Consider the following 26,614-nt stretch of genomic DNA (forward strand, 5'->3'; position numbering starts at 1 on the left):
AAACAATAGAAACTGCTCTGACCATCTTATTTTACCTGGGTAGACTGTGCTTCACTGCGTTTCCTTCCTCTGCTTTGTCAGTATGAAAACGAAATTCTACCGAATTTGATAAGTTGCCATTTGACCCGATGCTGATTTAAGCTTCTAGAAGCTCATATCAGCATGAGGTCACCGACAGGCAAAGTCAGTGAATCTAAAAATGGTGCAGAAAAAAGAGATTAGGCTTTACTTGGGTTCAGATTATTTAAACAAACAGACAAGAATTTAGGGAAAACAAAATTGTGTTTCTAACCTGATTGGTCAAATCACTTTATTAAATGATATGATTTACATCTCTGGCATGCACTCTGAAATAAAGTGTCCTTTGCAGTGAACAAGAAGTCTTTATAAGTGAAAAGCCTTTTATAAAGATAATACAGTCTTTGCTACTAGGCAGAAATGCAACGTGAATAGATATTTGGTTGTGTTAAAGCAAACCAAAATGAAAACAAATTATGAACAAGAGTTGTGAACATCATCATCTAACATAACTAAGGAAACTAAATTTTCAGTTATATTGTGTATTCAATACTCTGCATATTAACAGAGACATCTCTGAGGGCACACAGAAAAAACCACTTATTTAAAATATCAAGAGAATTTTATCCTCACATTTACTGAGCAGATCTGTGCATTCAAAATCAAATGTAAGAAATACTTGCATTAATGTATTCAAAGCTCACACACAACAGTCACAACTATATGACAGAAGGATGCATTGCTAGTGGAGGAATGTGGTGAAGAACAGAAAGTGAAAAATGCCATGTGATTCTTCATATAGCTCTGTGTGCAATAATATTTCATTTACTCATCTGGGCCTGTTGCTTCCATTGGAATCAGTGCATTATCTCAATCTGATTTTAGCCTCATACCCATTGTAAATGAGGCTATGTGATCTGTCTGCATACCTGTGTGTATGTCATCCTCTCATTAATAACTTTGAAAATGTTTATTTGTTTCATTTTTATGTGGCAGTGCAACAGATCTTAAAGCCAGTCCATTGCCCACAGACCTTGTAAAAATAGACGGCTGGCTGGAGGATGAATACGCTTAGCAGTGTTGCTATTGAGGAAAATGCTGCAGCGTGAACTCATTCCTTATTAGATAAGAGAGAATCAATATGGGAGAGCTAGTAAATCCTCAGCAGCAGGAAAAAAAATCCATAGTAGATCATGTTAAACACCCAAGTTAGTCTATGACAAGATATAAGGTATGAAGCCACATGAAACTCAACATCACTAAGTCTCGTCTTCAGAGAAGTACTTAATGATGGATTCCGTCTCATGAATAGAAGATTATTATAAGGCTACACTTTGTTTTTTCTTGGGACATTGACAGAATGTCAGTGATTTCTCTGAAACTCCTGATTCTACTGTTGTTACATGTTTATTGCATTTTTGGGGAGGATTTAGAGCTTTAACCTCAAGTGTTTATTGCTATGTGATAGCAGTAGTAAATCCTTTTTACTATCACTTTGTATCATATTTTTTCATAATATCAAAACTTAAAAATACTTTTGGCAATTTTTAATTGCATGTACCTTAAAATTATGCACACATTTTGTTTTGTGAGATGTGTGACCTTACAATTCACAACATTGGTTTCAATGAGAATTCAAAAATTAGGCATTTGATTCTGAGAATTAAAATAATAGTATTGGGTAAAAATATGCCTTACTTCAAGCTCATTAATCTGATTTCCAGTTTAACAATCTAAAGGATATAGTTCAAAAGAGAAACCTGAACTTGACTTGAATACAGGGAATCATTTAGAGAATTACTGCCAACTTAAACTTATTAAGAGCATATTTTTCATGTAATTATTTGTTCTTATGGGAAGTTCCAGATCAATTGAACTTGAGTTTTCATCTTTCCTTTATGCCAGTTACATTTTATAATTTCTATAATGGAAAATTCTTTGCAGATGCGAATGTTCTTTAGTATAGTCTTTCTTCCTGTATATATGTTTTAGTTCTTTCTAATCCAAACACTTTACTCATGGTTGACAACCTTACTGAAACTAAAGATAATTAACAGTGCTTCTGCAGTAATTTTAGTTGACAGTGCTTGACAGATGCTTGGAGAATGCCCCACCAAATGAGGAGAATGCAGAGCACTTTGTAAAACTTGGGGTATTCATTTAATGCTTTAACAACATCTAAACTACCCAATAAGCTTAGGTTATATATATTTTTAAGCAACACAATTCTGTTGTTTAAATAACCTGTAAATGCAAGATATGTAACACCAGCAAAAACCATTTATCATCTCTTCAGATCCATCAAGATAATTGAATTGTAACCAACTGTCCAAATATTTGCTACTCTTGCTAGACTCATACCATGTAACACATGTCGTAAACTCTCTTTCACATACCAGTTTCTATGTAGAACAGGTATTGTTCTTGATAAACAACTTATCTATGTCTTCCAAACTAGGAATACAAATCAAAATCTTTCTAAACATTGAACTACCTAGAGACTAAGAAAAACTGCAGAGCCACTCAGATTACTAGGCACCGTAGCATTAAATGTTCAGCAAGTAGTGCATTTCACTGAGAAATAAAGGCTGTTCAGCCTCTGACTTGTTTGACAGTTTATTACAAAATTAACTTGCAATCCAGTTTAAAGACATTCTAGATACTTTCCTTATCCTTTTTGTTGTTCAAGTATCATGGTACTGATATCTACTAGAAACACCTTTCTTCCTGTTGTGTTCAGATTATTTGATTAATTACAGTATGTAAGACTTTATTTGGACTGTCTTTAAATCCATCTGAAATGGATGGCTGCATAAGATAGCATATATCTACTTGTTGTAACGATTCAGGTACCATGACCACAGATGTATTTTCACTATTACCACAGTAAAAGTATTTCTTGATTTACTTTGTTAGCTCTTCTTAAAAATGCAGTAAAGAAAACATACGACACATAAGCCAGTGCTTCCAAGTATTCCACTTCCTTTGGAACTTTCCCAAGTCTGGTATATCTAGTACCTTGGAACTCAGATGTCAAACACACCCAGAAAACTTACAAGATCCCATAAAATACTTCTTGCCTTTAAAATGCCTGCTTTACATTTTTTTTTTTTTAATTTATTCCACATTAACTTAACTACAAGCACTTGTATTGTCTCCATCTACATCCTTTCTAGATTTTTATATCGAGCACATTGGTTCCCCCACTTTCATCCCACTCCTCACCCCCAAGAAATATGTGGTTTTGCCTTCTGACAAACAGAACAATCTTAGGCTAGGTGTAAAACTGAGTCTATTCTAGAGGTTGCTAGACCTGCAGTCATGTGAAAACTGTGCTCCATTCACTTTTGCCTTCTAATTTCTTTAGTTCAGAGATGGTCAGGCCAGCAAGAAACTTTCCTTCTCCAACTCAAATCTAAGGCTTGTTAAGCTGGAAGAAGGGAAAATATGCCAGGCCTTTCAGCTGCTCATGTTGGACGCCTCCATCCCCTTGGCTGTGGATTGTAGTTTGAATCAGCTGTTGACAAGCAATAGTCAGACCTGGAATCCATGGACATTATATCAGGATCTGTTCTGGACCGTTGACTGCAGTAAGCATACTGCAGCTGAGAGCCGGCCTGCGTGGTGGCACTTGGCACAGACAGGGAGCTTTTGGGGGGTGATACAAGGCCCGATTTCTTCCCTCCTAATAAGGCTATACTACCACTTGGGGCTGGAGGCTCATAAGAAACCTTTTGTTTCCATTCATCTGGTGGCTGAGGAAGTGTTTTCCTGCGAGCAGCTGATACTACATTAGCAGCAATGGATTCTTCCATATTTTGGGGCCCAAAAGCTTCATCCACCAGGCCAAGAGGGGATCTTGCAGCTGCTTCCCAGGGAGTCAGTCTCTTGCCAGGCTTGTCGGCTGCTGCATCTGGCTTGCTAACGTAGTCAGGGGCAGGCTGAAATACAAGAGGAGAAGGAGGAGACATGGCTCGAGAAACGAATGAAGAAGGTCTCCCAGGAAGCGATAATGAGCGTCCACTGCTTCTTTCCTAGGAAAACAAAATGTGAAATATAGCTACAGTTATTTATCAACAAAAAAAGGAAGTCCTTTCCTTTCCAACCTGGAAAAACAGACCGTGAAAACACATGACATCCTGGCATTCCCTTTCTATGTATATGGGTATTTTAATTTCTTAATTTAGTGGAAAAGAAGAGATATTAAGAAGAAGGCAAAGAAACAGGAACAAAGACAAAACAAATTGAGTTTTCGAGGAAAGTAAATAGACCAAAGACAGGCTTTGACTGAAAAGGCACAATTACATTAGCAACTGTACAGCTTTTCCACTACTTAGCTAGTGTGCCTTGTTCTGAAAAGGCCATTCTTAATAATGGAAAAGGAAGTCATGTTGTGACAGTTCCATGTATGTTTACGTGATTCTTTCCAACATGCAGACACAGCCTAATTTATTTGATAACAGGCTCTGTCTAAGACATCTGTCCAAAAACATATCTTTGGCAATCTCCTTTTGAGAAAGGCGTTTCTTACTCTAAAATCATTAGACTTATCATACATTTCACTTTTCAGGGCACAGAAATGAACACAAAAAATTACAGACGTTAATGCAACGATTCACTTAATACTCTTGCAGGACGCTACTTAACCTGGCTTCTTTAAAAGGCAATGCCCTCAAAATTTCAGTACATTCCGACCCATTTATAGGAGCAATCCATTCATGTTTGACAAATCCTAATCTTCTTAGTAATGCAGCACTTTGAAACAAAAACTGTGTTCATGAGGAGGTTCTGCTGCAACAGTCATGGGCAGAGTGCGAAACAGGTAGAGTCTTTTCCCCAAGCCAGCCGTGTTCTTTGTCTTACACAGACAAATGACATTGTTCTTACAGAGTAGCTTTTATACATATGTGGTTCCTAAACAAATTGATTTACGCTCACTGATTCATATCCTGAGGTTTAAATGCCTTTAACTCTGAAATCCAGTGTGAAATTCCAGGCTCTTTTGCCAAAGGCTTTGCTAGAATTTCATTCAAATGACATTGGCCTGTGTTACTTTTCCTAATAAGCTCCTAAAATACATTGATCATGAACTAGAACCCAGCCAGTACGTATCTGATTGTACAATGTGTAGCTTATCTAGCAAAGATTCACATAGAAATGTCACATTTTATAGGCTTTTCTGTCACGGGATCTTGACACATTTGAGAAATGTGAAAGATCTCTGCTTCACACAGTCTTTGAAGTTGTGTTTTAATATCAGCCTTCTACATGAGAGATGAAAATTCAGAAAGAGGCTACTGATTTCGTTATTTTCAGACAGTTTGGTGGTGCTCAGTCTGAATCTCTTTTAAAAAGTGTAGAGTGACACACAGAGGTTTTGTAATGAGAGTTTTGACAAGTTTCACAACTAATGCTTCAGAACAGGACTGTCCTTTCACCTCTTAGATATGACCAGTTATTCCCAGTTTGCAGCTCCAGAGCGGAAACTCCGCAACATTGTTAATGCTACCCACACACACTTATAGGAAATTTTCATAAGGTTCAACTTCTATCCAGAAAAAAATACTTCATTTTGGGCAGTTTAGCTCAGTTAATTTTTAAGAATCCTCACGTAAGCCTTGAGATCATCAGGCATTCAAATGTGGCTGATCAGATCATCAGATCATCACATACAGACGGGTCCCAAGTGAGTACTCTAAGATGGTAGCATATAAACAAAAAGCACAGTTTATCCATTTTTTCCTCCATTGATTAAGCAATATACTCTCAAGAATGTAAGAATAGATTGAAGTTTCTCCATTTCTTCACCTGTTGAGAGGGATATTTTTTCTTACCTGGAAAATAAAGAGTCCAGGTAATAGATCATGCTTGGGGCCAATGAGTGGCAGACCCATATAGGCTGGTCAGAATACTTCTCCTTCCTCTAATGTATTGCAATTGCTTTCTTCATTAAATCCACATAAAAGAGCTTATTCTGCAAGCCTGGTTAGTGCATTTTTAAAAAATTATTGGCAAGAATGTATTATTAAAACAGACAAAATCAAAATAAATATTCAAAATTAGATACAGTTTCTATTAGAAATTAATCTGATAACTTGAACCACTTGAAGGTTGTGCAGAGAGATTAAAAAGTTGATCAAATGTATCTACGTGTGTTAACTGTTCTCAAGAGGTTTCTAGAACATCGTCTATGAGCAGAGAGAAAAATTCCCCTTTGTTTAATGGAGATTCCAGTTCCAAGTCCCACAAGTAGTTCGTAGGACTCTAGAGATACAGAAGGAAATGATACCATTGAAAGAAGTGTTACATAAAATATCTGACATTTCAAGACAAATGAAGATACTGTATAGTCTGTAATGTTTAGAGAAAAACTCCAGAGTTCGTCAAGTTGCAGAAGTATCTTTTTGGCCTAACCATTAGAAATAGAGCAGGAGAATGGTGAGTTATCAAGTGCATTTCATTGTTTGTCTGACAAAACAGGCCATTCTACTATGATACAAAGATAGAAGTTCAACTTGTAAACACAGAAATAGTGTAGACAAAATTGAATATTCATATAATGGAGAGTTCTGCATTTTTTTAGTACAGGTGGTAGAGCAGATTCAAGCGAAAATCAAGGTCATTAATGAAAAGTAAGATATTATTCTATGATGATGGAAACTATTGTATGGATAGCTTTGTTATCATATAAGGCAAAGAAAGGGAACTGGCAGAAGAGAGCTAAAATGACCTAATAGAAAAACCTTCTGTATGAATCAAACAATACAGTGTACAGGAACTAGCACACAGTCTTGACAACCAGATTTGGCAAGGAGTGTTTCACTGCTTTGAGAATTTCCTATGTCCTTAATTTGGAAGACCTAAGACCTAACTTCAAATCATATCTATCCACAGCGTCAGGCACATTGTGCAAATGATAAATTCAGCATATAAGGGTTTTGTAAAAAAGCAGACTCAAATACTGATAATCTGGAGAACAGTATTACATCTTTCCAGTTGCTCTTTATGTGGGACAAGGGGAAGTGAAATACTTTGGATATGGAAGATTTTGGTCTTATAGGAAAATAAAAATATTTTCTCCGCTTTTGTATGAGATTCTGTTCAGTTTATTAGCTTTTGTACAGCATGGGTCTGTGTTTGGCTGGAATGTTAGGCCTTGCAGGAAGATAAGCAGTCAGCAAACTGGAACATCACTAGTGCCTTAGGGATGAGCTTGGTTATACTAAAATTCCTTGTATTCGTTCTTTGTTTTGTTTTTAACTGTAGTCAGGCTCTCAGAGACAAAATGGCTAGGTAAGAATCTAAACAGTTCATACTTTCTCATGAAGAAAAGAATGTTACATTATGTAAGGATGACTTTCCTTGGCTCTAAATAGGTGTGATTTCATCTATAGATGAAAACATCTGTCATTGATTTTTTGAATGGAATTTGATTTACAGATTGCCAGGTAACCTGGCCAGTGAGACATTGTCCTAATTTATCTGGAAAAAAATCTTTCTGCAAAAGCTGATAAATATTCTCATTTTCTACCTCAGAACCCCAAGATAGGAGTGATTCTTTCAAGTCTTGTCCATTTTGCCAAGGTACTATTTGAATGCACTGGCTTTCAATTTGCCAGAGTAGCTTACACCTATGTTTTTTTATTGGCCTCCTGGATCTTGCATATTTCTAGACTTCATCTTAATAGGGTCATCTGAGAGACTTTGTTCTGATGGAAGAACAGACCAGGTTATCCAAAGAATTCTGCAGTGGACAACTTTGTTAGATGCCAAGTATCTCGTTTGGAGACTAGGTACATTGGGTACAGTGAACACATCCAATAAGATCTGTATCACTGAAGAGAAGCAAGGACTGCTTCCTTCTGGATGGTTGTCATAACTATGCAGAAGAGGGATTGAAGACTCAGAAGATCCAAGAAGGTGACAAGATAGTGAGCCTTAGTTGTTTTGAATTACAGTCTTCTACAATAAACAGGAGTTGTCATCATCATCTACATTCCCATAAGCTCACAGAGAATGAAACAAAATTTTATATTAATTTTCTTTTTAATAAACTTGGGAAAATTAAATACCAGCTTTGGCCTGAAGCAATTCTACTGATTTATATAAAGCGGTTACTTGAAGCAGTTATACCCCTTTGGATTTAGCAGAATATTTTTCTGATTTTCATGTCTCTTTCAGAGAAAGTTATTGAATTTCTTTCATCACCCAAGGAAGAAATATAGAAAATGTATCAGATTCGTGCAGTGTGCTGTAATACCTCAGTGCTTACCTTAAGGAACAGGAATTTAGTCTCTGAGTCTACTGACTGCTAAGGTTGTTATGGTAGTATCTGTTGTAATAAAAGTAATCCAATAGCACCCTACACAGCAGATTTTTGCACATTGCATAGTGACACAGTTTTGCAATAATTTATTGAGTTTAAAAGAAGAATATTTCTGTCTATCCCAACTTTGTTCTGAAATTGAATAATCTTTGGCTTCAGAATATATAATATCACCACATTTTTTCACACTCTATGGTAGATAGGTTTTAGGCACTTGTAGAAAAGCATGATTTTGCTAAAATATGAGTGTATCTTAAAGGCAGAAACTGAGAAATGATCAGTATTGCCTTTATCATTGCAGTTAATTTTTATTATTTACAGTGGTGTTCCTAGACGGAGAGCCTAGGTCTGAACATTTCTAAACTTAAAGTGGATCTGTATTTTATACTGATAAATGGACTTCTATCACTGCTTTGGTGTTCAGCCCCTCCAAACTAACACAAACTTTGGAATTAAGGCAATATTTATCCACTAGAATTCATTAATCATTTACTGGACAGCAGCAGCAAGACGTACTCATACTTTCTGGTTTTTTGCCATCATATTTAATACTTGGAGATACATCTTTCAACAAGCATGTACTCAAATGAATGCACAAACCCCAGATCATAAGTGAGATGGTGGGCAATACAGAGTAAAATAGAAAATAACTATTCTACCCCTGTCTCCCTTAAGCTAGAAGAAGATCATAAAAAGAGGGTAGAGATTTTCCATTCTTCTTCCCAGAAATGAAGGGAGAGGGGAAAGAAGAGTAATATGCTACCAGAATTATTAAACTATTCCATGTTGTATTACTGTAATGTTGTTGTAAAAAAAGCATTACAATACTGTACCAGTACTCTAAATATTATCCTGCAAAACAAACCAGAACCCCATGCAGACATCAGTTGGTTTTTTGGGTTTTTTTTTGTTTCTATTGCCCTGTGGGAATATTTTCAGAAAGATCTTTTCTACAATAATGATTGAAGGGTAAGTTATTCTTGGATGTCAAGAAGAGTAAAAGCAGTTCAGAGGTGTCCATTGCAATCAGAATTTAACAGGTGCTGACTGCCCAGGTGTCAATGCAAACAGATTAAACTTTAGCTTTAGGTAACATTGATTTTTAAAATGAAAACTATTTTTAAACTGATCAATGAAGCAAACATTTATTGTACCACAAGCATCTTTGATATTTTTGTGTATTAACATAAACTAAAATGAACATAACATAATCTCCAAAAGAAACTATTTCAGTATATAAGCAAATGAATGTAAACACAGTACTTATAAAAGGTGTGTGCACATACAGATCTGTTTAATATAAGCAGGAGTGTGAATGTGTACTTTTGATTCAATAATATCCGAATCAATCATCCAGAAAAATCAGTTAATTGGAACTTACTCTTATTTCAAATTTCTTGATAATTCTGGAAAGCTGAGAGACAAGAAAAGCAATACTTTGTTTCATAAAACAGTGCAAACTTTAAAGGCAAGAGTCTGAAAGATATTGTTCGTCTTACAGACCAATGGGGAATACAAAATACTACTTAGGGAAATTATTTCACAATAACTCTTTTTCTGTCTCAGCTAGCACATCTCCTTAACAAGGAAAAACTGTTGATATGTTTGCATGCTGAAACTGCCTTTTCAGCAGTTAAGGAGGCATATATTAAATTGTCAAGAAAACTCAAGACTTCTTTTCACAAGTAGGTTGGACTCTTAATAGTCCATGTGTTAGTGAAACTCTCTGCAACATAGACTCCCACCTGATTCAGTCACTTAGTTGTCTAAGTCATTAAGGCAGTTTTATCTTTTCTTTTACTCCTTTTATCTTTTCTTTTACTCCTTTTAATCCAGTCCTTAATCCTATATCAAAACATGTTCAACTGTGAGTTAACACTAGTGCCTGGCTAATGTTTACATGAAAAAGGGGAGCAGATAAAACAGTTGTGCTATCTCAAAAAATAACCACCTTTGTACAAAGCTCAGTCTGAAGCATTTCTCGTTTTGCTTTCTGTGGGCTTGTAATGGCTACTGCAGTTAGAGACATAACCACTGAGAAATAGCAAGACAAAATAACTAATGCTTGCTTTTTATGCCTTCTTAATTCTTCCCTTCTTTCTATTTCTTTTACACATAAACAAGTACTTCAGATTTTTAAACTGAACTGCATATAGAAGGGAGACATATTGCTAATCTTGTAGTTTTTTTAATCCCAAATCATTTACAATTTAAACTTAACATAATGAAAATTTCATTCCTCTCTGAAATGCTGCCAGCTCTGCAGTAAATGCTACAGCTACAGCTATACAAATATTAAAAAAATGAAATAAAATGGGAAAAACTTGTTTATTTGAAACTCTGAAAATAATTTATAGCAGGCTAAATTTGAAATGCAGTGTTTTGGTGAATTGGGATATTAGTGGCTGGAGAGGCAGAGAATCTTACCTTTATAACAATTAAATTCTTGTCAGTGGCTGTACTGAGACTAGCAATAGATGAGAATCCCATAGTTCATGTCTGATCCTAACTTCCTCCAAGCTGCCTTACCGGGGCTGGTTTTCAAAAATTGTTAGGGAATTTTAGAACTGGAGCCTCATTTATTCTAAGTTTAGATTGTTTATAACTGTGGTATTACTTCAGGTGAGAATAGTCTTTTCATTATTATTATACAAACGAATGAAACCATTATTGTCAACTATCTTACATAAGTTTTGTAACAAATTCTGCTTTTGACAAGAAAGTCTTTTTAGTTGTCACGTAATGGTAGAGGAGAAAAGTAAGATATTATAATTAAGCCTTCACTACTGCAAAATGGAAAAGAAACATGAGAGTGCTGCTAAACTGTCATGAATTAGTTATTCAGTTAGCTCAGTTTGCATCTGTGTAAATGAAAGAAAATAAGTGCTTTCCATTATCATTTATTCTTTATCCATATAATATTATCAAAGTACCATACAGCTATGTCTAGAAAAAGCAAATGGCTGGAACTTATTTGTCCATAGGCATCTTGGCTTTCCTTGCAATAGACAGTTTACTTCTTGTAAGGAAGAATATTTGCTGCCACCTTCTGGACTTTTGTATTACACAGCTTAGAGAAAGGTCTTAGAAGAAAAAGCCTTTTGAATAGACATTTGAAAAACAAGTGTGCAGTTGTTTCTAGTTTCTGACCTTGATATTTTGTCTGAACAAGGAAAGGGTTTTTAATTGATACAAAGTAAATGCTAATTATATTTTTTTCTAAAATCAAAGAAAATAAATATAAATTACATTGTAATACTTGAAGGTGGTAGCAGTATTGTTGCTGAACATATCCAAACTAAAAGATAAATTATCCAGTTCCTTATAATTTTCTTATGAAATATTTCAAACTGAAATTTTCAGTCTTTTCTTTTTCTTATTTACTTTATTCCAAATGATGCATTTCAACCAAATGAACCTATATAGTTCAGCCATTTTGAAGAGTGAGAGCAGGGAAAAATACATGTCAATTAAAAAAATTCTAGCATCCTTTTCCTTGAAAAGTGGTACCACTACATGCTTTAGAACTGGTTTGATACTAATCGTTGTATCTGATGTGTCTCATATTTCCATGCAAACCTTCCTATGTGTATTCAAGTTGAGAAGCTTAGATAGGCTCTTTAAGAACACCTTGCTTTGCAGAGCTAGCTCCTGAGAGCTCTATTAGCAGCATTAATATTCTGTTAGGCAGCAGGACTTTATTCGTTATCACAGGTCTAAGCTCCTGTAGGCTGTGATGTCTTTGGACACCACATAGGAGAATGAGAAGACTGTTCTTGTGCTTTCTCTGTCTGTCTAAACTGCAGGCTATGTGGAACCTCACAGGCTGGAGAAGTCACTGGGTGTTCCACAACTCCTGTGCTGGCTGCACAGCTGGATTTTCACACCAAACAATTCGTGCATGCAGCATATAGTGCATACCCACACCTCTGCCCACCATCGGCTCTGGACCTGAGCCTGCACACTCACTGATGAGCCCTGAGATGGACTGCAGAGCACAGCTGCCCCTTGACAGAGCCCACAACCTCCTGTCTGGGCCCAAGCAGCCTTGAAGGAGACAACATCTGATCTGAGTATGGGAGGGGGCAAGAAGCTGACTTTCAACAGGGTGGAAGGAACACACAAGGGAAGGACAGAAAATTCTGTGACTGGACAAAGCAAAACGAGGAGTTGGTAATACTTGATACAGAAAGAAAAACTTGTTTTCAGTACTGGCTTGGAGAGTGTTGAGACTAGAACCTGATGGCCAAGGTACCTGAGTTTAGATGAGAAACCTAAGGAATGGAAAATTGACCTATGTAGCTTGCAATGAAGCTACTATAAGGAGACCAGGAAAAGAGAAAGATTAAGAAATGAGGCAAGGAAGGTATATTTGGAGAAAATAACCTGTACCCACTACTGTATACTTTTCTCCAGAGTTCCACAGAATTATTCCCCAGAGAAATTGAGTTGGTCCTTCCTCAGTCTCTCTGCTGTCAGAAAAGACCGTGAAAGAAACCAGTCTTATCTTCCCAGTGCTGATTGACAGAGATGATGTCAGCATGTGTTTGCTGCCAGTCACTGTAGCAGCATGGTGGCAGTTGGCGATGGTGGTTCAGGCCATGCTGGAGGACCCTGTTGGTTACAGTATGCTTTATGATAGTATTCCAGAATTTGGTTTGTTGTTCTTAGAAAACCCTTGGGTCTGAAGTTGGAAGGTCAAGTATTCAAAAGCAATGAAATGCAAGGATCATTGCCCAGTACATACGCATTTTGGTTAAATTTCAGGACCTCTGCCCCATCCAGTGCTGTTTCAGGGCTTCATTTAGAAAATACTAAGATTCTATAGCAAAGGAGTATATTGTGCAAAAAGTGTTTTCGTTGGTTGGATTTCACAGCTCGTCACTGAGGATTCCCTTTCTGGGCTTCCACTGGAGTCCTGTGATCTGTTAACCATCACAGACTTATGTTAAGGATCACATACTTTCATATGGTAACTAGTTCCCATGCTACCGGACTCTGAAAATACTAGGTGTCTTGTCATTTGTAAAATGTGGTGGTGTGAAAATGAACTATAGCTTCTGAATGACTTGGACACTAACAAAAAAACTATGAGGAAATAGTTCTGCCTGAAGAGCACACTTTGAAGAGTGTACATTAAGTCAAGAATGCTGCTAAGCACAGGATAATGTCAAAACAACACAGTGAAGGAGCTGTTTGTCAGATGAGCGGTACCATTCTGTGCCCTGAATTGAGTCAGGAATCCTACAGAACAAAATAGCACATGGCGACGTGATCACAGATGTTTTTATCACACACATGCACTAGAGAGTTGGATTAAGGTGATACAGACAACATTCATTCCAAGTGCCTCATTTTGCAATCTAAGCAGTAGTGTTTAATATTGTTTGGTGGTTTTTTTTTCATAATTACATATACATAAGCTCAGGTGCTTACTTCAGTACTGTTCCTGTAGAAGTACTAAGTGTGTCAAGTTTCTCTACCAAAATGCATGGCTGAAAGTAATCTTAGGATGAGAGAAGTTATACATCTGAAATGATCACAGCTGTGCAACAGAGTACAGAGCAGGTGCAGATTTACATCCCCATAAGAAGTTCTGTTGCTGCCTCTCATTTTGTGAAATCTTTTTTTTTAATGGAACACCATCATCACCATTTTCTTTCTCATTTGTCACACCTCTGCACTTTCTGACATCAGCCAAACAAGCAGCAAGGTATCTGAAAAAATTTACAGCCCACTTCAGTACCTAAAAGATATTCAAGTAGCATGGGTAGGACTAGCAGATATGTTTGTACATATCTAAAGCTATATAATTAGCTGAAGAAAACTAAACTGCAAGCAGATTTTGAGGTTTTCTTCTCGTCCTATCTCTGACTGGGAAAGTTATCAAGACTGTAGAAAGAAAATGAAGTGTACCCAGATGACCCTGCTTTGCTTTTGTTCACAGTAATGAAGTTGTGTACGAACAACAACCTGCACAACGAGACTGTACAAAGTAACATTCTCACAAATCAAAGAAAAATCAGTAGCACCTATTGACATTTTTTGGAAAAAAAAATAAAGGTTTTTTTTTCCCCAAAAAAATTTCTTTAAAAACTGAAAATATTCATTCATAGACTATTACTGCATGAAGACTTTTGCTTCTGATATAGGTATACTGAATTCTTTCCAAGCAATTAAAGCTCATACTGAAATCAATGACTGTTATGTTCCATGTGACCCTTTGTAATCTAACATGCATATGGTGATTTGGATTTTATTTCTATAATGTTCTTCCTTTCCTTCTGTTTGTTGCTCTTTTCTTAAACCAGTTAAAATCTATTATTTCAGGTATAGATGGAAATGTCAAGAGAATTACTCTATCTGTTCAACAGTTGAGCCTTTACATGTATTTAGCAATGACTTGGTTACTTTCATAGCAGTTTATCCTTCGATTGCCTGGAGTTCTGAGGGGAACTCTCTGTTGTAACAACTCTGTCTCAAACCATACAAAACAATCAAGGTTCCTTGTCTGAAAACACTTAGTATTGTGATATCAATTACCCCACACAGGAAGCGTTCATCCAGAAAGTCAATCTGTAAGCATGGTTCTGTAAGATATTTTTCTCATAGCTGTTTCCTCAGCCCAAAGGAACGTGCAGTTATTATAACATTCTAACACATTACTTTGTGCAGGTTTCATATGCACTGTAGTTAAAAACAGTTTGCCAAGGCCAGTACAAACAAGAATAGATTTTTTCCTCTGAAAACTGCAGAGGATAACAGGAGACTTGATTAGCATGCTATATCAAGAAAAAAGTCTTTTCCTGCCTTACTCAAGGAAGCAAATGTTAAAACCATGGAAATATCATCATATGGTTAGTCTTAGCTTGTAGAGGAAGAGTTCAAGTCTGCTTCTGTAGAGATCCTTCCAACACAGAATTTCACTGAGCTTCAGGATTTTTCCTACTTTTTAAATCATTTGATAAAAAACCTAGAATGCTTCCTGAAAAGCACTTGCCAAACATAGCTCTCGAGTGGTTCCAACTCCTCCCTTGTGTAACCATGTACAAAGGTAATGTTTACTATAAAGTAAGAACAGTCGTTGTCATGGTGGCACCAAGTGTGCTATGAAATCATAAGGCTCACATATTTTCCCAAGAAATCTACCATCAGGAAGTAAATTCAGAACTTCTGAATCCATGGGTTTTTGAAGATCTTGACAAGTTTCTTCTTTGTGTAACGTTTCTAATTCAAGCTGAGTAGACTGATTATAAAATAACATTGTGCCAAGCTGTGTAATTAAGGTTTGCACTTGCCATGCTGAACTGCCAAAGCGATCATTGGACTCCTGGATGTTTGACTTCAGGCAAAGAAAGTTGTATCATGGTTTTTTTTAAAAGGCAAGACTGGAAGAGTGGATCTTTTTAAAACCAATCATTTTTTATTCTTAAAGCTATGGAATCTGGAAAAGGATCCTGGAAAAAGAGAGGAGAAAGATTTTGCAAATCATTAGTTGTGAAGAGTGCTGTCCTTCCACTGGTATTTCCCTACCTCATCATGGAGAGGGGATTCCTCGCACAGATGCTGGAGCAGCAGAGCATGATGGTAAGCCTGGTCCTTTGTTGAGGTGTTGTCCAGGGTACTTGATAAACAGTGCTCCTCCCAGATCACATCAGCTGATATCGAGTTCTCTTTATAAATGCTTATCATCTTTTATCAGAGTTCACCTTAGCACTTTTGAAAACTCTCATGTATAGGAGCTATCTAGGGTAATATGTTTGTATATCTGGTGTTTCTCAGAGCAATAGTCTATTGATACGGCCTGGTTTTTTTTAGAGCTCACTTTTTTCTTTTTGCTGGGTATTAGCATTTTGTTTCTTTCACAATATGTTTTTGCAAATAGTAGAGGAAAAAAAAAAATCATACCCACTCTGTCATCCAAGAGTAATCTAGAACATTTCAACAAATTTGAGGGAGCTGGGGTTGTTTAGTCTAGAGAAGAGGAGGCTTAGAGGTGACCTCATCACTCTCTAGAACTACCTGAAGGGAAGTTATAGCCAGGTGGGGATTGGTCTCTTCTCCCAGGCAGTTAGCAATAGGACAAGGGGGCATGGGCTTAAACTCTACCAGGGGAAATTTAGGCTGGATATTAGAAAGAAATTCTTTACAGAGAGAGTGATCAGGCATTGGAATGGCCTGCCCAGGGAGATAGTGGACTCGCCGTCCCTAGAGGTTTTTAAACTGAGATTGGACATGGCACTTAGTGCCATGATCTAGTAAACGGACTAGAGTTGGACCAAGGGTTGGACTCGATGATCTCTGAGGTCTTTTCCAACCCAGTCGATTCTGTGATTCTGTGAAAAGTCTGGAAATAGTCAGCCATCTCTGTGCAGAATAATTAAATCCTTCTTGCTGATTGTTTTCTTTTCTTGTACTTCTGTATTTCATGATCGTCTGAGAGGTATTTTATCCTCTTGAGTCTGCTTTTTTTCTGGAGTTTTCTTCCCACTGCTTGGTTGCCTCTAATCCTAGTAGTATTTTCTCTCAAAATTGCTGTTCTACCAATCAACACTAGTTTTCCTATCTGAACCACACACCAGCCCCTCACATCCTATTTTTTGGGGCCTGCTAATAACTCTACCTTTTAGTATTTCTTTACTCAAAATACAAATTTATGAGAATTCTGAACATTCATTTTAGTGTGAATGATAACAGCACTCTGCCAACAAGAAAATCAACTCTTTGCTACATCGTTGCTGTGGTGACAGCAAAATAGGTCACTGCAGTTTTAGGGCTGATTTGTGTCTTGACTCTTGAATGTCTCATATAAAATAAAATTAAGCATACAAAATAAAATGAATGAAACAAAAATAGGTATATAAAATTAGGATCAGTGCAAGAGGACTTCAGATCAAAATTATCTGAAACCTTTTGGTGGTTGATCTCAGAATGGCATTGTCTTGATCTCAAAGTGAATAGCCCGTGTCTAGGAGAGAAGTGGGCATTCCCTGCTGCAAGTCTGAATTAGAGTGTATTATAAAGTCCCATGGCATTGACCAGGTGCTTTTGGAAACAAGCAGCTTATTGTCACTGGATATTGTCCCATGTCTTAGGACAATGCAAAATTATTTCTTCCGTAAGAGAGCAGAAAGAAAAAGAATAAGGCTTACTTGTAAGAAACAGTAACGTATATTCTGTAAATGTTCCTGCAGAAAAAGAAACATTTGAATAATACCTTTCTGTTTGTTTCATAATATGTTATCTTTTGCTGAGCAGGAACATGGTAAGAATGGTTCCCTTAGAGAAGCTGGGAGAAGTTAAACAGTTCTTTGTTCCGGAACTAAATTTTGTCTTTTATTTTCGCAACATAAATTCTAACTTTTTGTCTAAAAGCTACTCATCTCCAAAACAGAAGTTTTCAATTCAGGTTTTATAATAAGAGGTTTATAACTGAATCAGAAATTGAAAGTGTATAAACCCTTGATTGAGGTAGCCATTTCTGTGAAAGGGCTGTGTAGAATGTGAGATCCAAACTGGTGCAGTATAATACGTCCGGTATGTGCTATAATTAAATATGCTAAACAAAACATATAAGACTTCAATTCCTCTTTTAATGTGAACATACTGGAAGCATTGTTATTAGGGGTGGCCCAAAATCCACTGTTAAATATGCTTACATAGTAAATATAAGAATTGCATCTTGGTAGCCTTGTCATGTCATATTAAAATAATTCTAATAGCTCTTTCAGAAAACCATTTACAGAACCTCATTGCCATTTCAAAGTGAAATTTCAGATGGTACTCTCTACACAAACCATTCATTTGCTTGACATTGCAGCTATGTTTGACGTCATCGTTAGCTTTTAATTCGGACCCATGACAATGAACAGATCAACTTTCCTCTAAATATCTGCTTCCCAAGAGATGTCATCTTGGATAAAATTGTTAATTTAAGTAGGCTAGTCTTCTGAAATATTAATAAGAATTACAGACTTACCTGATTAGTAAAAAGAGTCTTGAAGCCAAGTTGGATCCAAGCACTATGCATGTAGAATGATGTACGTGTATGACAATGAATTCAGAGTTGGGCTTTGAATGGGATTTTCAAAGGATCTTAACTGAGTTAACAGCACTGGTGTCACAGGGGCTTTTAACTCTTATTGATGCTTTAAAAAATCCTTCTGTCATTGCTATAGGCCACGTGACATACTTGCATTTGAACAACAGCAAAAAATCCAAATGTGATCAAAATCCAAATTTTCAGCATAGACGCACTTCCTTTTCTTTTGGACAAAGTAAAGAGAAGGTAGGCTAATAGCTATATTTTATAATGCTATCACAGAAGCTGACTTTTCGCTTTTTGCTGTAAACATACATATGATTTAGTTGACTTCCTAAGTGAACTTCTGGGTTGTACTGAAAATGAAAGAAATAGCAAAATTATTTTAAAGATGACAAGTATGCATTTCTGTCTTCAGGTGAATTTAGTTCTAGACAGATGGCTGAAAAAACTGAAATAATTCCGTTTCAGTCCACAGCTCTCCTCTATCTCCTATTAACTTGACTTTTCTCTTTCTAGTGACCTGATTTCCTTTGGGTGAGAATATAACCCAGTTTTACCTCTTGTTTCCTCTGCTGATAATTAGAATAATAACACTTATTATTTCTTACTTGGAAAGTGGTATGCCATGTAGGCGTACATATGCTGGAAGTTAGATTTCAGTAATCCCCATATTTCACACAGGATACTCAGTAGCTGGTGACCAATTCCAAAGTTACTGCCCTAAGCCTGAGATGAACTGGTGGCCATGCTGTGTAAGCTGCTGGGTTGCGTTAGTAGCCACGTGCATCAACATCAACACTTGTGGTAGAAGTACAAAACTGCTAAAAATCTCCTAATTAAGGAAATATTCTTGGCGTGGTAGGGTGAACAAGTACAGAAATGTGATTATAATTGGCAAATGTATTTCACAGGAGGAGACTGTTAAATAAAAGGCTGATTGGATTGCTATGTATCTCCCTAGCAGCAGTACCCTTATCTTTGGTAGGGGATGTTTATTCCAAGTAGATACTAGTATCTTAGACTTCTAAAATAGTGTATATAACTTCAGATAAAACTTTTACTAGAGGAGAATGAGGAAAGGAAAGGAAAGGAAAGGAAAGGAAAGGAAAGGAAAGGAAAGGAAAGGAAAGGAAAGGAAAGGAAAGGAAAGGAAAGGAAAGGAAAGGAAAGGAAAGGAAAGGAAAGGAAAGGAAAGGAAAGGAAAGGAAAGGAAAGGAAAGGAAAGGAAAGGAAAGGAAAGGAAAGGAAAGGAAAGGAAAGGAAAGGAAAGGGGAGAGGAGAAGAGAAGAGGGGAGGGGAGGGGAGGGGAGGAGATTTCATATTAACAGCTTGCATAGAAAGTATATTTCCCCAAAAATGTACTGTCAGTCTGTGCAGGTAAGTGAAACAAAGATATAGCAACCAAACTGAAGGAAAAGAAAAACCAAACAGGCAGAGAGAAAAGGGACAAGTTTAATGGTAGAAGAAAAAATACAGATATTGACAGTGCAAAACAGATAGAAGGGAGATCTCCAAAGGATTAGAATATTGCTACTTTCTGTTTCCAGACAAATGCAGTGTAATTCTTTGTTGAGTTTTTCAAACTATTTTCTTCAAAATTTCCCATCATTCTCCTGAATTTTAAGAGAGAGAGGGATCACTTGGTCATTTTTTTCTAATGCAATCAGTATCCCAATCCAAAGTTAAAAGGGAGAGTAGGATTTTGGTGATCCAAAATTCAGAGTGATTTTTATTAGCTTGATTAGACTTTGATTCCAGTCTGCTTTCTGCATGTGCAGCTAAATCTTCTCAAATTTGACTGCAGTTTGAGTTACCATCAGGAGACCAAACTAAGGAGATTTTGTTCTTTCTGGGGAATGGTGTCTTCATCACAATATATAGTTCTACTGAAAGACCCTATGATAAAAAAAATCCATAATCTGGTCTGTGTCTAGCTGGATGGTAGTTTAAACAAATGTATCAACAGATTCTGCCACCACAGAGTGATGCTTTAATCTTTAGTTTCATGCTTGGGATGGATTTTTATACCCTTAGTTGTGTGAAACAACACCTTGCTTCAAACCTAGCACCACTGATGCTAACAGGACTGCTCACTGAAAAACATGCTGATTATTCTAATATAGCTCCTTGAGTTCAGCAAGCCTCCGTATTCACTGCGATATTATACAGTAGGTTTCAAGACCACAGACCCTTAAGAATTTTATACAGTAGCAGTATTTCAATCCTTAGTCCTCAGTATGACAAGTAAAAGGTGAAAGTATAAGACCAGAGTAAAAAGATTTAAAGTGGGAATAAGCATTGTAAGGCCCCAAGTGAAAGTTATAAAAGGTGTACAAGAGACCAATAGAAAGGCATGGTCATATTTATGATTTACTGTTAAGTGCTAATTCTGGCATATACTACTCTGGTTTCAAGAATCAGTACTCTTGAATATATGTATCACTCCATTCCCAATCACTGTGCTTTCACAAGAAACTATTGGATTACATTGCAGCTGTAAAATGCAGCACACCTCTCTGACTGTTCAATAATTTTGATTTACTGGCTTCTATCTCACTTGGTGGAGTCAAGGCAAACTTTGGCTAAACGTATGTCTGCACTTGCGATGTCAAATTTCCCCAAAATGGGAAATCTTTAACAATTTTTCCAGCTGTGTCTCCATCTCTTTTAAGTTAGTTTTCAGAATACTCCAGCATCCCTTATAGCACATTCTCTGTGAAATCACAGAGGCAATTCAATATTTTGGATCACAGCTGATCCACATAGCTTACAAACTAAGCCCCTGGCTGATCAATCAGATTCCAGTGGAAGGACCTTTGAGCCAGGACAGATTCTGACTGAATTCAGTGACGTTCTGTGCAGGCCAAAGGTCTATCCAGTTGTATTCTGCTAGTGATCAGTCAGAGTCTAATACTATATCTATTTTATGCTATGTTAGTAATACATATCACTATTAATATCATTTAATAAGGCACTTCTTAAAAAAAAAAAAAAGTCCTCAAATCCTCAAATCCCTACGTCATTAGAACATAGTTGGGGAGGGGGGCAGAAAAAAAGATCTTCTCTAACAGTTGGACACACCAGGAATATTGCTTACTGTTGTTTCTATTATAGTAGTCCTGAAGCAAAAACCTAGTGTCCTGCTTACTTAATACAATGGTATCTATTCATTTCAGGATGTTATGTGTATAAATCATCTGATAATATGCATAAATGTGCTAAAATTTGTCTCTATTTTTATTCCTTAGAAAAGTTCAAGTATTTTGGACCCAGATTTCAGGTGATATATCTGACGTTATTAAGCTAAGGAATACTATTGGCACTGTTTGTGCGCCAGGTTACCACTGCAAACAATTGCTTGCAAGCAAAATGGACACTAAGTTTCAGCTATAAGGTTTACTCTTCAATAATTGATGGCTTCCACACCTGTGCAGTGACGCCAGCTTTCTTTGCTGAAAATTTTGGCCTTGGAGCAATAAACGAAGAGGATTTGGTGTTTTCTGGCTTAGAAAAGGCAGAGTAACCTGTAGGTGAATAGGATTCATTTACAGGGGTAGAGGCATTTGACTGGAACGAAGGTTGTGAAGTGTAGGCTGGCACAGAGTACACAGAAGATGCCCGGGCGTTAGGAGGAGAGCCAGCACTAGGCGGTCTGAAAGGTAGAACTTGCTTTGAAGTGGGCGACTTCAAGGTCTGCTTAATAGCTAGGCTTTCCTTAGGACTAGGAGGTTGAAAAGTGAATAAAGATGCATCAAGTTGATAGGGTTTATGTTTCATGATATCCAAAGCATTGAGACCTTTCTTGGGTTTTCTTTTTGTATTTTTGGTAGCAGCAGTGGACATAGAGGAAGGCTTGGTAGCAGCAGAAGGAAAAGATGGGCAGTGGATGGGATTATAGGCAACAGGTGGGGGTGCCCGGACATTAGATGAATATTTCCAAGAAGCTGGTAATGATGGAGTTGGAGATGAGGCTCGTGCCATGTTTGCCTGCACAGTCTCTGAATCTACCACATACTTCTCCATTCGAGAGTGCCTTCTGGCAAATAACTGTGCTCCTTTTCCACGCATCTCTGGTGGCATCTCAAAGGTTGACTTTGTTCCTCCGGCACTTGGTGTGACTGGTGTCTTGGGTGTATGGTTTGGACTTGCTAGGGTTGCTTGAGGCCCTTTGAAAGGACCAGCTAGGTTAAGAGTACTTGGGGGATGGACAGGAGAATGCGGATACTGTGGAGATTTGAGTGGTGCAGGATATGCTGCCTGAGGTGAGGCTGGTGCTGGGAAGGAAGGAGCCTTGTTAGAAGCCACAGCTGGAGGTGACCAAACTGGTGAAACTGGGGTACCAGCAGGAGGAGAGACCTTGAGTGAAGGCTTTGGAGCAACAGGTGGAGGGGCCTTTTGTTTAGATGCTTGAGTCTGCATGAAATTGCAAGCTTCTGCTCCCAAACTGAGGTAGTCTTCTTCAGGTCCTGACTCAAAACCAGCTCCAGTACCTTTTTTGCCCTCTGCATTGTGCACAAGGGACAACAGGGCAGGGTTAGGACTTACTTTGGGTGTTTCTTTGAAATTGAACATAGGTTTTGAAGTGCTTCTTCTCTTTGCCTCTTGCAGTATCCCAGTTCTTTTGGCTGGCACTGCAATCCTTTCATCTCTGGATGCTATGTGTTCTGTTGGCTCGGCAGGTGACCACACCGTTGGGGCATGTCTGCTGGCTACAGGAGCTGAAACAGGTCTGTAGAAAGCCTCAGGTGGTGGGCTAATAGAGCAGTAAGGAGGTGGTCCTGGTATATCCGAAAGAGGACTGGTGACATTTCTTGTGGGTGAAAATGGTGCAGCTGCTCTGTTTTGAACTCCAGAAGGGAAGGGCTTAGCTGTTTTATTCAAAGACGCTGCTTTTTGAGATTCAGAGGACTGAAAAGAGAGGTTTGTGTGTGGTGCTAAGCCAAAGCCATTTTGCTGTACAATTTTGCTATGATTCTGGCTCATGTCTGTGTAGCTTTTGCTCATGCAGGTCTGCTGTCTTGATATTTCTTCTTCTTTTGTTTGATAGGCTGAAGAGCTTACTCTCTGGAAGTTCTCTGACATGGTGGCTTCCCTTTGTTCCTCTGTATGCATTGTGCGTGCCTTCAGCTCCTCTTGCTCAGCTGTAATCTGATCCATCCTCTGCCGTCTCTTGGCAAACATGAGGGCCCCTTTACCTGTGCTCTCTGGAAGCGTCTGCATCTCGTCTCCACCTTTTGTCTTCTTTTCAACCTCAAGTAGACCACTGTCCCAGTCAAACGTCAGAATCTTGCTGTCGTCAATGTCAGAGAAGAAATCTTCATCTATTTCTGACTCACTTGTTGCAAGCAAACTCACTTCAAAAGTGTTTTCTTTGTCACCCTCTTCACCTTCACCTTCACCTTCTTCACCCTCGTCTTCGTCACGTTCTAACTCCCCGGTACCGTAGCTGACTAAAGTATATTTCCTTGCCCTTTGACGACGCTTCTTGAACATCAACACCCCCTTGGAATTGGGATTGGGGGCTGCTGTCAGCAGCAATGCAATACTTTTACATTTAGATTTGGCTTCTTTGACCTGCTTCTCTGACAGACTCTCACTTCGCCGGAGCCCTGTGGAAATAATTGATGTGCACATTTAATTACGCGCAGCCCACAAAAATATAAGGAGACTAACAAGAAATACTGCATTTATCAATACTGAAATTTACCCAATGTCTCCTTCCCCCATATTAAAACATTCATTTTCTTCTGCATGGAGGCATCATTATACCTAAGGTTTTCCTACACCATCAACTGTGTTGTAAATACCGTACCCAGCATTCCACAGAGTCACACCTACACAAGTTCAAAGGCTACATCACTTTCTTTAGAACTTTCTTAGTTCAACAGGAGCGTTATATGGGTCTTTATTTCTAGCTTTCTCAATTCTTATTCCCAAAAGGAATCTTGGCAGCAACAGGCAGATGATAATTGCTCATTTTTTAAGTTTCTATGCCTCATACTTATGAAGTGTTTGACCACAGTTCCTAGGCTTAGAGCAGACATTCCCAGGCAGCCAGACTCATGACTGCTTAACATCTGAGACCAAGTAAAACTGAGTGTATTCTGTCTAATGGTGGTAGCAGCTTCTGCCATTTATGTATTTACTTTACTCATATGCATTACAAAATATATGTAGTTGATAAAACTGAGTATGCTTCTGTGTATTGGCTATTTAAAAGCAAGTATACATCCACAAAAGCATATACAGAAACTTTTAGCATTAAGTATCAGCCCCTTGGAAGACATGGGAGCTTGGCCATGGTACTCAAGGAAAACAGGTTTCAGTCTTTTAACAAGTGTCACTTGCCTGAAACATAATCCAAAATTGTATAGGATAATACAGTTCCAGAATATTTACTTTAAAAGTGTGGCAAGAATGGGTACGCAATTAAGAACTGAATGGAGGAGGCTCAGCTAACTTCTCAAGAGTATTCGCTAGCATATATCAATAATACGTATTTCTTAAAGCATGAATTATTGGTTTTCATCAAGTCACATGGAGCAGGAATAGATGCAGCTGTAAAGCTGATAGAGGCACTGTACATCTGCATGACTTCTCCCTTGTTATGTGACATGGAGCGTGTGCCTCATGGGGCAACACAGGCCAGGTGCCGTCCCTGTTTCTTTAGCCTCCTTATATTCTACCACTGCATCCCATGAATGAGGCCCTCAATAGTTTCTTCTTTTAAAAAATCTAGAATTTAAAGTTTTTTCTGCCTAAATTAATGCTCCCCTTCCACTTAATTTCAAAAGGAAAAAGTGTGCCTCTGATGTTTGAGAATAGAACAGTAAATTATTTAGTATCTTCTGCTAGCATAAATAAAGGGAACTCATTAAAGAAAGCAATGTGGTGTGTTTTCTATTAATAATCCTTTTAGCCATTTCAGTAGATGGAGTCTGATACTTCTCCTGTTAAAGACAACTGGAGTTTTGCCATGCCAGATGACAGCATGGCTGGACCAATGGTTCTCACAAGAACATATAAAAGAGAAAGGAGCATGACACCCAAACCCACAATTTGTAATATTTTATTTTGAGAGGGCCAAATCACAAAATCCTTGGCCCAGTCCTTTGAAAATCCAAATGCTTACAGTAGTCACTGAAGACATTTTCCAAAAGTATGGGCTTTAGTACTGGAGTGCCTCTGCAAACAGAAATGGTTGCCCTCCATGTCTAAGTGCTACACTTTAAAATTAACTACTTGTATCAGCAGTGAGTGATTTTCCTAGGAAACAGAATCAGCAGGTACCCATACAGTTCTGTGGGAAGCAAAAATTGAAACTTTTTATTTTGCTAGCATGTTTCTTCTTAATTATTAATCAGTAGTTTCAAAAGATGGCAGAACAAATGCCACCTGCTTGGGTAAATAGAATCTGATTACTATTTACATAGAAAATTTCTGCTAAAGAGTTCAAACACCTATAATAAATATTCTGCCCTAGTTTAGACTTAAATGATGCATTATAATTTTTAATTAAAAAAACCCAGGCACATTATTTGCTGCACACAGGTTATTCTCTTATGCTTGCCATATGATGATGATGATGATGATTATTATTATTATTATTATTATTATTATTATAATAGATTAATTCAGTGGTTCCCTAAGGATAACAATCAGCCACTATATTAGAAGGAATTGATATTGTCGAGATGTGAAAAAGACAGAACCTATGTCTTACTTGAGATAAGAGTTTATGATGTAATATATAGTTCATTCTTTATACTTTTGCCTTAATAGAAAGGCACTGCAAGTAATTCTCTAAGACAGGCACAGTCGCACAGTTGGTTCTGACTTCACAGCCAAAATGTAAAGCATGTGCACTTTTCTTTTATGCTTCATTTAATATGCCAAAAATATGTGGATTGCATACAGACACTTAGGCATAAGTAACTTCTTAATCCACTTGCCAATAAGATACAGATGGTTATCATGCTAAAAATATGCTTACAGAGGAATTAGCAGCGGGTTAGCGGACTAATTCCAACACTGCAAATGAAATAGCTTGTTGCTACAGTATATCACTGCACACATTCAAGCACCTTTGACATACTGCTACTAAATCCGCGGACAGGATTCTTAACATTGTTGGGAAAGAGCAAGCAACCAATAGAAAGGTCCCAAATAAATAAATGAATAGACAGATAAAGAAATAAATAAAGAGATGCATGGAATGTATATAC

General features: G+C 37.5%; 1 protein-coding gene across 4 annotated transcripts in view; it reads right to left on the minus strand.

The window, feature by feature from the left end:
- Positions 1 to 279: 279 nt before the first annotated feature.
- The window catches only part of SYNPO2 (synaptopodin 2), a 91,637-nt gene continuing 65,302 nt past the window's right edge, over positions 280 to 26,614 (minus strand). For 2 of the 4 annotated variants that reach the window (XM_005510652.4, XM_065062748.1), the window contains 2 exons: positions 21,816 to 23,998; positions 280 to 4,052 (listed from right to left, as the gene is read on the minus strand). In XM_005510652.4, the coding sequence (XP_005510709.2) occupies positions 3,486 to 4,052; positions 21,816 to 23,998 (2,750 nt within the window). In that variant the 3' untranslated portion in view covers positions 280 to 3,485. Of the gene's footprint in view, positions 4,053 to 5,926; positions 15,802 to 18,359; positions 18,743 to 21,815; positions 23,999 to 26,614 lie in introns of those variants that run through there. The other 2 variants (XM_065062750.1, XM_065062749.1) reach the window with 2 other exon arrangements.

Source organism: Columba livia, chromosome 4 (genome assembly GCF_036013475.1).
Source record: "Columba livia isolate bColLiv1 breed racing homer chromosome 4, bColLiv1.pat.W.v2, whole genome shotgun sequence".
In the NCBI taxonomy this organism is placed as follows: Eukaryota; Metazoa; Chordata; class Aves; order Columbiformes; family Columbidae; genus Columba; species Columba livia.